General features: G+C 40.0%; 1 protein-coding gene across 2 annotated transcripts in view; it reads left to right on the top strand.

Moving 5' to 3' along the window:
• Nucleotides 1-14049, top strand: part of LOC309835441 (uncharacterized protein C8orf34) — a gene marked incomplete at both ends in the record, with an annotated part of 331465 nt that overhangs the window by 175754 nt on the left and 141662 nt on the right. For both annotated transcript variants that reach the window (XM_082674892.1, XM_082674891.1), the window contains one exon: nt 9562-9697. In XM_082674892.1, coding sequence (XP_082531018.1) covers nt 9562-9697 — 136 coding nt within the window. The remainder of the gene's footprint in view (nt 1-9561; nt 9698-14049) is intronic.

The raw sequence follows: 14049 nt of genomic DNA, 5'->3' as shown, positions 1-14049 counted from the left end.
GAGCATGGATACTGAACTGTATAGTATTGGGACTATAGCAATTAGGGTATGAATGGATCATACTCTCTCCAAAGGGCTTATTTCGAGTTAGCAAATTATGTAAATAATGCAGAAACACTTATCAAAATGAACTCAGTTGATACTTGTGGTCTGGATCAAGAATAAAAATATCATCCAGGGCTTCCCTGGTGGTGCAGTGGTTGGGAGTCTGCCTACTGATGCAGGGGACACGGGTTCGTGCCCCGGTCCGGGAAGATCCCACATGCCGCGGAGCGGCTGGGCCCGTGAGCCATGGCCGCTGAGCCTGCGCGTCCGGAGCCTGTGCTCCGCAACGGGAGAGGCCACAACAGTGAGAGGCCCGCGTACTGCAAAAAAAAAAAAAAAAAAAATGCTTGAAAATATTATCCAGTATGGTATAGGGTGTAATTATTAGGTTTATGGTCAAAAGTTCATTAGCAAGCAACAAATTGATACAGTGCACATAGGAACTTCCCAACATAAGACCTTACTTATTTAATACAGAGCCTGTGGGAACATAAAAATTATATTAAATAGCCTTCATAAGTCGTTTAGAAACAAACAAAAAAATAAGTGTTAGTGTGATGTATTGCCTGTAATGGCTGAAATAATGCTTACTGTAACATAATGGTACCTAATAGGGTAAGTAATCATCCCATAACTAAACCATTGGGATGAGAAATGCTTTCTCACTATTGAGAGAGATAAATGATACGAGTGCTTTAGCCAGAGACATGTCCCAGGGGAATTAAAATTAAATACACTTTTAAATGGTGGTTAAAATGATGAGCTCTGCAAGATTTTGTATGATTCTCATTAAAAAATTAAATATTTTACCCATCATGCTACAAATATTAATAATCTGTCTAATCCCAGCCTTTTAGATTAACCAGCCTTCCTTGCCTTGCTCTTGTCTACACTGTGAACCCTGTGCTTGGTTTGCCTCCTTTCTGTTTCCCAGTTCTATTCCTGAACACCTCTACTTAGCTCTGCCAACCTCCCATCTGTGGCCTCCCCCTCCTACCCCTCAAGTCTGGTCCTTGGTGCACCTCCTCTGGCTGTCTCTAGATTTCTGTGTTGGTCGCGAGGTGTCCTCACTTCAATTAGGGCTGTAACCAAGCTTTCAGTCATACCAGACAGTCTACTTATCGAACTCCACCTGAAATGAGTCCACATGCCTGGAATTTCAGTTATTTTTAAAATAAAGAGACTTGTTCACAACGTATGTCTGTCAAACCTTTAGGGGGTGACAAAAGTTTCAGGAGGAAGTCAGTTTTTTTGTGTATACAATATAATCTTTTGAATTTGTGGTAGGTGCAAATTGAGGAAAATATAGATGTACTCTGATGCAGAAATCAGACTTTGAGTAATGTTTGGGTTGAAATTTGTTAGAAGCACTAGTATTTTCTTACGGAATGGAAGGAGAAAACCACTCCCAGATGTCTTAATTTTTCTGACTAACAGAGAAGGCTTCACAATTTATGTAATGATGGGTTCAATGAACACAAGTCTTGGGATTCATTTGCAATCTAAGCAAACAAGTTCCAGCCCATAAGTTTTTACAAATGTTTGTGATCATCATGTATTTGGCTGTTGATGGTCAAAGAAATTAAACAGGAACTGGTAGCTAACAAAAAATATCTCAGAAAGTTTTTTGCTCTTTTCAGTTAACACTAGAAGACAGAGAACGAATGTAAATTTAAGTTTACATAAACATTTTCCCTAACCCACTGGCCAAATCACTTTCTTTGTTTATTGATCTCATGTGGTCAAGGAAAGTAAATATTCTGTAACCTACTCTCTCTCATTAAAAAGGGAAACTTCAACTCAGCTTTTAAATTCCACCAAACTTTTTAAAATGCAATGCTAACTTAAATTTTTTAAACTAAGTTTATTCTAAAAAATTCCAGCCTGTAATTTCTCATGTCTACCATTTTGTTCTTATCAATTATGAATCTAGTTAAGCCATACTACACTGATATACTGAGAAAGAAAACCGAACTCATATTGGAGGCATGATTGTAGAAATAGAGAAGCAATAGAAGCATGGCCTCGACATCCTTCTTCCACCTTTCAACCAGAATTTATCCCAGCAAAGTGAATTATGTTTTGCTCTCAATTCTTTCTTTCCCTTTTTTAAGGAAATAGTTTAGCTGTCTCACATAACAAAAAAGTATTCATAAATATTTTATTAAAACCTGTCTCATTTCTTATATGTTTTCTTAACATTTGTTTTATTTTTTTAATAATTCACTCAGCATATATAACATCTGTTTAAAATATTTGACCAAATCAGCTCTATCGACGTAAATCAACCAAACAGTTGCAATACAGGGAAAAACTGCCGTATAATTCTTGTGTAACCCATCACTGAATCACTGTGAAGGGACTTATGTTTGGAAAGCTTTTAATTTTTGTTCCTAGAAACAGATGTGAAAATTCACTCATATCCCACATTGTCTAGTTCAAGCAGCTGTAAATTATTTCATGGATTACACTTGAATGAAATGAAAGTCCTGGGATTATTTCATCTAGGCAGCAGTTATTTCCTTAAATTAAATGAAAACAATTCTTTGCTTGATTAATTCTTGGTTATTTGGATTGCGTGAAGTGCTCATGTCTTTAGTCATAAATTAGTTCATTTTTCTCTGTAGTAACCCTGTGATTCAAAAGGTGCATCACAAGTTTATCGGCTACCTTTAAAAATAAATTACTGCTTTGGGCTCTCTATTGTGAAAAAGAATAAATATGGTACTCTTCTTTTAAATATAATATTCATATAATGCACACATTTCACTTGTAAAGAAAGTTAGACATAAGAAGTGTCACTGCTTGCTTTTAACTGCTGGGCTGATAATTCTATCAGCTTTTCTCAGCCATATGGTCTATAGCTTCATTCCACACTCCATTACTCCAGACTTGCCCTTCTAACTGCCTACCAAATATCCATATGGATATCTTGACGATAGCTCCATCTAAGCATGTGTGAAACCAAAGATGTTATCTCTTCCTATATTCCCTGGAAGTGGTAATATGGAGAAACCTGCAAGGATTTCACATGCAGTCATTCACGACAACCTGTTGAATCTTCCTCTGAAATTACCTTCTGATGCATTTCTCTCTCTTGCTACTGTTACTTCCTTACCCCAGGCCCTCAGCAGCTGGTACATCCATTATGGAGGATACAGGCTTCTTCCCGCCTCAACTCCTTGTTTCCGGTTTTCACTTTGCCAAATGGCTGTAGGCAAGTGCAACACATGTATTCCTTCAAAAACCAATTTTCCAAAAGCCAATTCCACATAAAGATCAACTTGTCAAATAGTTAATTAACCAAGTTTATCAAATTATACAAAAATCTTCTCTTGAGACAGGTGTCTGATAAGTGCTCCGAGTGACATCCCAGGGGAGCTCAGGCCTATCATTTGCAGAAAAAAAAGTCTTGTAGTCAGCAAATATCAGTGAATGCCTACCCTGTGCTAGACACATTTCTAAGACAGTGAGATTACAATAGTATAAGTGAGAAAAACTTATTTCCTATCTCTAGTTATCAGAAAAGCAATTTTGTAAATTTAGAAAATTGTTTATTTCAATAAGTACATCTACAATGATCTCTATAAAACACAGATTCAATGACTCTATCTCCCTTCATCATCTGAGACTAAACCCTTTTCCAGTATTACATTCTTCTATCCCTATACATCTCAAGTTACGGTCATATAGCTGTATAACTTTCCCTGATATACTATGTCCCTTCAAATCTCTGCTTTTTCAAGTTCCTACATCCCTCTGAAGAGTCCTTTACCACCTGGTCTGGCTTGTATACTTTTACTCAACTGTTACCTAATTATTCCTTCCTAATAATTCCTTTATCATTTAGGTTTCAGTTAGGAAACTGAAACTAACCTACATGATTAAAATAGAATATTGTCAAGTGCTGACAGATAATACTTGGCCGTTTCATGGGTTTGTTTTTAACTTCAGTTAGTTGATTTTTCATATGTTTTCCATAACATACAAAACATTTATTTTTGTTTTTTTTCTGGGATAGAGCTGATCACATTACCTTATAGTTACATCTAACTTCTTAACTAGACATTAACAGTCACTACAGAGTTTGACTTCAAAGTATCGAAATAGAACAAGTATATTTTAAAAAATTCCCATGAGGTTATTTTTACATAATCTTTCTCTACCACTGTTACCTTAAGAATCATGAGATTCCTTGATGAAAAAAGTATTACTGCTTGCTTCAAAGAAATTTCTAGTTGGCTAGAGTCTCTCCTTAATATTGCTGACTTTGGGAACTCTGATATCCCTTCCGTGTGACAGACCTTTAGATATTTGAAGTTGGCCATTTGTGGAGATATGCATTTAGCTTGGGGAGCATATTTGGCTTTCTCTGCTTGGTTCTGAGTTGGGCAAAAGGAGGGGACGTGGCCTCTATGAACCAAGACCTGAGTGCTTTGGGCCAACTGCTGCAGATGTTGTGATTTGGCTTCACTGATCGTTTCCATCAGAGGTTGTGGGTCTCTGTTCTAATGTCATATATGATCTTTCCATTGTCTTTTTGTACGTTCAGTCTCTCTTCTCTTTTAGTCATTCTCTCCCTGGCAGGAAGTTGGCCAAAAGACAAGACTCAAGATTCAAATCTTCACTGCTTCATGACTGTCGACTTGTCTCCATAGTCAGTTTTATCACAAGAGCTTCTTAATCTTTTTGGTGTTGTATTAAAATGGTGATCATCTGATGAGAGAGGGGCTGCATAAAAGCATATAAGACTCTGGATGGAGTTCAGTGGACGGGCATCATGACCACTATGACAAAAACAAGAGTAATGAAAAGCGTGTTTAAGATGCTTCAGAACCAAGAACCCAAATTATCCAACCAAGGCTAAGAGAACAATCCCACAAGTCATAAAGATCAGCCTTGGTGAGCCAAGTAGCTTTTTCCTTCAAGTGATAGGTGGCCTTTTCTACCTTACCTGTTTCATTGAGCCAAGTATAGCAAGAACTGTTAGCAATTGCACAGGTACTGTCGTGACTAATGAACAGGAAATCTAGATTGTCCATCACTGCTCTTGCCAAGGAATTGAGACTGATCTGTATTCCGTCTAAGGTAGAGGTGATATTTTTAACTTCTGCCAGAATTAAAATGATGTATGTCTCATAGCCTTTTGTTTGTATGATTCTTATTATTGGAAGCACTGCTTTCATTGTTTGCATAAACAATGAATCAGTAACACCCCCAGGTAAAGTGCCTAAATAATTGAGGGTAACCTCATTTTGGAGCACACATCTGAATTTCCTGCTTTCGTGACTTTAAGAATTAAGGTGTCTGTGCACAGATAAGTTTTGGAATACTGTTTCTAAAGTGCATGCAATATTAATTTGAGACAAGCAAAACTAGCCATCCTGGTTGCAGAGGAAGTAGTATCTGGTAGGAATACATGGATATCCAGGAAAAAAGAAATTATTCATGGCATGAAGTTGAAACCAAGACCTTACATTGGCCTGTTTGCACATTTGTATCTATATTAGTCTCTTCCAGATACTAAGTAATTGGCCCATCATTTTAGGAAATTCTGAATTCAAATTTAGAATTACCTAGGGTCTAATTGATAGATCGTAATAATTTTTTCTTTTTCTGTGAGAGGGCATTGCTAGGAAAGTAGCAAATGACCTTGTTTAAGGTCATTTGTCCACATAAGTGCAAGTGAAATGCCATTGGCTGTAATTCTCTTTGATCTCATTTGTTGAGACTGGAAATAGCCCTAGGTTTTTACCATGGAGGTCTGGTGAGGAATGGCATATCCAGCAATCAGTAAGCTTGAAGGGTACTATTTGGGAAATCTAAGATTGGTGTTAGAATAATTATGCTCTGATCTAACAATTTTAGTAAGAAGGGAATAAAAGGAGAAGGGCCATTATGGGTGAGTGATAACCAGGGGTCTATAGAAATTAGAAGAAGAATGTAAATAAGCAGATAAAAAACAAAATAGTAATTAGGCAAGGGTTTTGGTCCACTATCTTGTGCAGAAGCTGTCCACTATCTGAGGTCATCAGGTTGTTCTGAGGATCTTGGGTCATCTGTCTACTTTGAAGATCAGCTGCTTCTAGAGAATCTTCATTTTGAGGTCCCCTATTAGAGCAGGCTTCCAGTTTTGTTGGTTCTGGATTGTTTCTTTAGTTATGAAATGTGAGCCCAAGGATTCACTCCAGGGAGTTTCCTTCTGTATTTGTTGTTAACAATATCTGATAGAATCCCTTCCAGTGAGGTTCAAGAGCAACTTTTCTCTGTTGTATCTCCCAACAGATGAAATCTTATAGTTGAATGTCATGAAGAGGCTGTTTAAGATGTTTGAATGCAACATTAACCTGTTAGTGATAGGACTGAGTGTAGTCCGTGAGTCTCTTGCAACATTTTGCGATGTCTACATGCATCAGGGCAGAGTATAGTATTGTAGGTAAAATCCTGATGCACTTGGGCCTTCCAGTAACTAGTTCACAGGGAAATAAACAATGTGTTCTCTAGGAGTGGACCATATTGGCATAAGGGTGGGTGGGAGTACCTTTGACCAAGGGAGCTCAAGGACTTCTGAAAGTTTTGTTAATTTCATTTCAAGATGTCATTGATTCTTTTCACCTTTCAGAAGTTTGTAGGTGATAACAGCAGTGTGGTTTCTGAGTAAAGGGTAATACTTTACAGAGTTTTTTTTTTTTTTATAATATTTCTTGTGAAGTGTGTGTCTTGGTCACTTGATATGAAAGTTTATATTCCCAAGATTGGAATCACAAAATCGAACAGCTTTTTAGCAACTGTAAAGATTATAGCTTTTTGGCAAAGAGATGTTTAAACTCACTCTGAAATTATATAGACATTCGATAACTAAAATATATTCAAATCTCATGAAAAGTGGAAGCTATATAAAATACATCAGGTGTTCAAAGGGCCTTCGAAGCTTTGGTTCCTGGTCATTTCCCACATTCACAGGTTCTCTAGAGTTATGCTGTTGACAAGTCCATGTGACTTAAAATTGACCTCAGCTGTCTTTTTAAAGTTTCCCCAGCCGTGTTGATTTAAGATAGTAACCAATTTAACTGTACCATGATGAGTAGTTTCATGGAGAAATTTAGCTAATATCTATTTGAAACCATCTAGTGCCACTACGCAGCTGTCTTGGGAGCACCAGAGATGATCTGAGTGAAGCTAGAACCACTTTTTTTTTCCATTTTTCTTTTCAAAATGAGGGGCTAAATATTGATATTTTATAATGGTTTCTTTGAATTCCTTTAAGGATTCATCCTTTAAGAGTTTAGATAGGATCAAAACCGTTGGTAAGGCTGCTTGTTTGGCAAAATGATCTGCTGGAGTATTTCTTTTAGCTTCCATGTTATTTCTTTTTCACAGCAGCTACCTCTTTATGAAGTAAGAGGGCATCTAAAAGTGTGTTAAACATCTTTTCCATTTTTGATGGAGGTTCCAGCAGAGATGACCCTTTCTTTCCAAAGCATCCCAAAGTCATGGTTTTTCTAAAAAAACATGCCTGATATATATTTACTCTGTGGTCTTTGGCTATAGCAGACAAGCTCAAGGAAGTGCAGTGGCTTTGCCCTTTGGGCTGATTTTTCCCTCGGGTAGAGGACTGCATTCTACAGGCAAGCTTAAATTGGTGTTAGCGTGTTCTGCTCCAGTTTCAAGTTTTGAGGTATGATCTGTCAACAAACAACATTAGGTCAGAGTTTTCAATGGGAGTCCTTAAAAACACTGAATGAGGTATAGCAAGTTCCTAACCGAGCTAAGAAAATGTTAAGGTTCCCTTCCCCTGGTGCAGGGAGGAGGGTGGGCAAGTCAAGGTGTCTCAGTGGTGAATAGTAGTGTGATGGGGAGAGTCTAACAGAATCTCATGGGAGGCTAATTAGCTACCTGAAAAGTGTGTGTTCTCAGGCAGTAGTATTGTCTGTGCCACATGACATGAGGAACCATGAGAAGAGAGGGGCGCTTATAACTAGTTAAGCAGAAGCAGCGCGTTTTGAAGGGGCTACCCCACAACAAGGGGACTATACGTTTACAACCAGGTCAAGGTGATGAGTTGTTTTTGACTCTCATAAAGTTTAAGTTGAACCTCTAAGGACACACCCAGATTGCTCATATGCAAGTAGATGAAAGGATTTCATTTGGGGTTGCCTGTGGAGGTAGTGTGTTGACTAATCTTCTTCAGATAACAGAAGGTCTGTTTATGACTTAGACTAGTCACAATCTCAGGAAAATTTGGCACTTGTTTGCCATATTCGGTTGTTAGAAACAAAATTCAGCTGAGTAGATGATTCATGAATCAGGCAGCCTCCAATCTAGCAGGAAGAAAGGAGCTCCAAGGAGCTGTACAAAACTGAAGACTTTTATAGACAGAAGGCAGTGGATGCAGGATGCTATACTAGCAAACAACAGGTTGGTCGTGGCAAGGTCACTTTCCTTTAGGGGACAGCAGGGGTCTATCAGGCAAGTTAACTCACTAGTGCTGACCAGATGATGCCTGATTGTTTAGGATTCCGTTGCTGAGAAAGCTTAAACTGTGATTAAATTAAGTATCCGTTTGGTAACGTGGGCTTAGCATAAGCAACTTCGTTATGGGCCTGCTGTCCTATTTTTAACAGTTAGAAATCCTCTCGATTGTTTTGTGAGAGGCCTAAGATGTTTGGATAGTCTACAGCCTTATCAGGAAAGAGCGATTTCCCTTCTTATATAGGTAGTAACCTCAATCGTGGATTATGTCTTGGCAAAATTATAATTGATCTTTTGAAACTTTATGTCCCTCTTTCTCTAAGGCTGAGAGCAAGTAAATAGAATCCTTTTTACAAGACTCCCTATCCTCTGAATAAAGCAGGAGATCATGTACAAATTGTATCAGGACTAAATTACAAGAGAAATAGATGTTTTAAGTGTTGATTGAGGGCCTGGAAGAAATAGGAGGCTTTAGTGAACACCTGGGGTGTGACTCTCCCGGTATACTACTGTCCTCCCAAGGTGCAGACAAAAAGGAATGGTTTAGAATGGAAAAAGAGAAGGCTTCAGGTATATTCTGATTGGAGGGTGTTGGATGGGGAGGCTCAAGGCAGGCACATTAGAAATGAATGACCTTGTGTAATTGGTTTGGGAGCATAATTTGTCTTCCTCTGGATTGTTCTTAGTTGGAAGGGGGCAGTCACTGACTAACTCCTGACCATTTGGGGCCAATTACTGTAGAGATTATGGTTGACTTCTGTGGGTGGTTACAGCAGAAGTTGTCCCACGGTCATGAATGGTCTGCCCATCGTGCAGACAGATTCATCTCTCACCATTTTGCTCCTGTAAATCTTCTCATATAATTTTCTCCAACTACATCTAGAAATAATTGGAAAACGAATTGATGCATGAGGGAAGATTTTTGCAAAGTGGAAATGTAATGTTTTGCTAACCAACTACTGGCAGATATCTGAAAACCTGGACTTTTCTTCTTCATTCTATTAGAGTTAATTTTTTTCTCTGCAATTGTTTATGTTGTTACAGAGGATCTTGATGATTTAAGAATGGAGGGAGTAACTACCCTGGTACCTTCTGGGAACAAATTTAACCAAGGTCGAGCTACTCACTCTGCTGAACCTCAGGCCAAAGTCACACTGAACATCTGTTCAAGGTGTGCCAGGTAAAGCAAATAATAGGTATATCTTTGTATAAACATGATGTTGAATTTTTTAAATCTAAGCTTTTGATGCAATGCGTGTACTCTTCTGTGCTGACATTGACAAGGGAGTTAGTTGTACAGTTTATCCCTGTGCCCAATGCCACTCAGACCGACAATGAATCAAAGAGTTTAGATTGTCTTTACTTCACAGCCGGAGACTATTTTAAGACTTTCTGTCTCTGAATTTCATTTGCTGTCTGCCCTTCTGTTCCTTGTCAAAAGAAGATTCAAGGGGCTCTGAAAGTTCAAAGCCACTCTAAAGCACCTGCATAAAGGCCAGTTTGCCCAGGTGCAATTTTAGATCTGATATTATTGGCCTCTTAACATGCCCCACATCCTATTCACGTCCTGGAAAGAATTTAATCAGCTTGATGCCTTTCAGTTTTGGCAGCTGAAAGCAATCCTTGCATACACTGTATGTGGCCAAAGAAGTAGCTTAAGTTACTGCCAAGTCAGCTCCCAGTGCTGGTCTAGCAGAAACTCACCAAATAGCTAGAATTCATTCTTTTGTAGGAACAAAATCTCATTTGCAAAGAGGCTTTTAAGCCTGTTTAAACGATAAAACAAGCCTTCTAACCCTTATGTAAATGGCGCAGATTAGCAAGAACAATGCACTGGCTGGCCAGTTTTATCTCCTTTTCTTTATGTCGCTGCTGTTCTATTGTACAGTTTGAGAGGGGATTAGTGGCTTGGAACTGGGTGGGGGGGAAGTGTAGGAAAATCAAATCAGATTTTTGTAGCTTTTCCTTGCCTTTACCCCTTTGGAATTTTAATTTTAATTGTCATAGGCTTAGAAGAATAAAAAGAAATAGAAATAAAAATAAATAGAAAATCAGGGGATATTATTTGAGACCATTAAGGGAAATGGCATAGCACAGTGAAAACACCAATGGAAACGTTGCTTCAGACAAGTAATATTTGCGTGGATTGATTTTTCGATGAGGGCTGTGACCAAACCGGCTAACATTTATGTGATGATATTTAGGCATCGTGAATGTGCAAGGTCATCTATGGAAGAGTTGTTTGGCAGTTTAAAGGAACTTTGTAGTATATTTGTACATTTACAGTTTGACTGGAGAGGGGTTGGTGCTTGGTCCTTGGTCCTTCATATTATTGGTAGAAGACTGGGATATGAGGTGTTTTCTTTTTGAAAGGAAATCCTATGCAATCGGTATGTTTTAATGAAGTATTGAGGACTTGAATTGGCAAAGGGCCAAACCCATTCATAGCCCTAAATTATTTACATTTAGTTTCCCAGTGATAAGTTAGATTATAAATTACAGGCCACCTGCATTTAAGGTAAACTCCTACTGAAAGTTTTGAATATTCAACTGAATAATAATCAATTACATTTATTGTATTCTTTCTATGTTACCCAAGTACACAGCTAGTGAGTGGCAAACATAGTTTCAAACCCAAGCAATATAGCTTGACAGTCTGCCTGCTTAGTCGTTTTATTTTTTTGCTAAACACCAAGCTATTGTGTGAAGTTGAAGAAGGAAGCCTAAAATAGATAGAAATGATGAGCTACAAAGAGGTTTAGGTGTCTGAAATGCTTTGAGTTCATGATTGCCTTGATGGAGAATAAAGCAATACTGTACTTTCAAAAGCAAGATTGATTCAGGGAAATCAATGGGAGAAGTATGGTGGAAGACACTAGGCTGTTGAGTTTAGAGTAGCTGCTGTAGCCAGAGTTTAGAGTGGAAGAAAAACTAAGATCAGTTGTCAAAAACTATGAGGAACCTGAAAATTTACTCTATTTGCAACCTAATACTGTTTTATGATGCTGGCAAAAGACATGAAACTCCTGGGTCAGAGACCAAGGACTTACTACTCATGACAGTAACAACTGTCAGAGTATTAGCATTTTCATTGGCTCCCTGAGCCACAAATCTCATGGGATGACACACAGAGGACAGCAGGTTACAGTATATGAGAGGAACACTGAGTTTAGGAAACCTGAATATTTTATATGAAGTTAGCACTGCTCTAGAGAGAGACCCCATATCTGTCTTCCAAGGCTGTCTGCTATACAAACATCCCCAAACAGATGGTTGGAAAGAAAGGCTGTCAGTGTCTCTGCTCATAAGATATGCTGACACGTGAGAGATTCACGGAGAATTGTCTCCCAGTACTATTTAGAGTGGACTGCCTCTGTGATGCACTGATGTAGTTATCAGAGTTTTCTGCAGTTAGTTGTCAAACATCAATTTGTGTTGCTGGCTCACCTCTTCTAGTTACAAGTAAGGCTTTTAGGACTGTGAGAATTAGACTTTTTAAGCCAGGGCTGAGCTGTTATCTGAGGCAGAAGTCAGAAACTGGAGGACTGTGGGTAGTGTCCAGTTTTGTATCCACATAATATTTTAAAAATACCACTGGAGGGAACCTTCAAGATGGCGGAGGAGTAAGATGTGGAGATCACCTTCCTCCCCACAAATACATCAGAAATACATCGACATGTGGAACAACTCCTACAGAACACCTACTGAACGCAGGCAGAAGACCTCAGACTTCCCAAAAGGCAAGAAACTCCCCACATACCTGGGTAGGGCAAAAGACAAAAGAAAAAACAGAGACAAAAGAATAGGGACGGGACCTGCACCAGTGGGAGGGAGCTGTGAAGGAGGAAAGGTTTCCACACACTAGAAGCCCCTTCGCGGCGGAGACTGCGGGTGTCGGAGGGGGAAAGCTTCAGAGCCGTGGAGGAGAGCACAGCAACAAGGGTGCGGAGGGCAAAGCGGAGAGATTCCCGCACAGAGGATCGGTGCCGACCGGCACTCACCAGCCCGAGAGACTTGTCTGCTCACCCGCCGGGGCGGGCGGGGCTGGGAGCTGAGGCTCGGGCTTTGGTCGGAGCGCCGGGAGACGACTGGGGTTGGCGGCGAGAACACAGCCTGCAGGGGGTTAGTGCGCCACGGCTGGCCGGGAGGGAGTCCGGGAAAAAGGTCTGGAGCTGCCGAGGAGGCAAGAGACTTTTTCTTCCCTCTTTGTTTCCTGGTGCACGAGGAGAGGGGATTAAGAGCGTTGCTTAAAGGAGCTCCAGAGATGGGCGCGAGCCGCGGCTAAAAGTGCAGACCCCAGAGACGGGCATGAGACGCTAAGGCTGCTGCTGCCGCCACCAAGAAGCCTGTGTGCGAGCACAGGTCACTCTCCACACCTCCCCTCCTGGGAGCCTGTGCAGCCCGCCACTGCCAGGGTCCCGTGATCCAGGGACAACTTCTCCGGGAGAACGCAGGGCACATCAGGCTGGTGCAACGTCATGCTGTCCTCTGCCGCCGCAGGCCCGCCCCGCACTCCGTGCCCCTCCCTCCCCCCAATCAGCTGCTCCTTTAACCCCATCTTGTCTGGGCCAAGAACAAACACCAGCAGGTGACCTACATGCAGTGGCGGGGCCAAATCCAAAGCTGAACCCCGGGAGCTGTGCCAATAAAGAGAAAGGGAAATCCCTCCCAGCAGCCTCAGGAGCAGCAGATTAAACCTCCACGGTCAACTTGATGTACCTGCATCTGTGTAATACCTGAATAGACAACGAATCATACCAAAATTCAGGTGGTGGACTTTGGGAGCAACTGTGGACTTGGGGTTTGCTTTCTGCATCTAATTTGTTTCTGGTTTTATGTTTATCTTAGTTTAGTATTTAGGGCTAATTATCATTGGCAGATTTGTTTATTGATTTGGTTGCTGTCTTCCTTTATATATATATATTTTTTTTTTCTTATTTCCTTTTTCTCTTTGTGAGTGTGTATGTGTATGCTTCTTTGTGTGATTTTGTCTGTATAGGTTTGATTTTACCATTTCTCCTAGGGTTCTGTCTGTCCGTTTTTTTGTTTTTTTTTTTAGTATAGTTTTTAGCACTTGTATTCATTGGGTGATTCGTTTATTGGTTTGGTGGCTCTCTTCTTTTTTTATTACTTTTTTATTTTAATTATTTTTATTTTAATAAATTTTATTTTATTTTATTTTTTTATTTCTTTTTTATTCCTCCCTTTTCTTGTGAGCCATGTGGCTGACATGGTCTTTGTGCTTTGGCCGGGTATCAGGCCTGAGCCTCTGAGGTGGGAGAGCCGAGTTCAGGACATTGCTCCACCAGAGACCTCCCGAGCAATGTAACATCAATCGGTGAGAGCTCTCCCAGAGATCTCCATCTCAACACTAAGACCCAGCTCCACTCAACTACCAGCTAGCTACAGTGCTGGATACCCTATGCCAAACAACTAGCAAGACAGGAACACAACCACACCCATTAGCAGAAAGGCTGCCTAAAATCATATTAAGTTCACAGACACCCCAAAACACACCACCAGACGCGATCC

Source organism: Grampus griseus (genome assembly GCF_964374135.1).
Source record: "Grampus griseus genome assembly, chromosome: 17".
NCBI lineage: Eukaryota > Metazoa > Chordata > Mammalia > Artiodactyla > Delphinidae > Grampus > Grampus griseus.
Note: the sequence above shows the minus strand (reverse complement) of the source record. Positions and strands in the feature narration are given on the sequence as shown.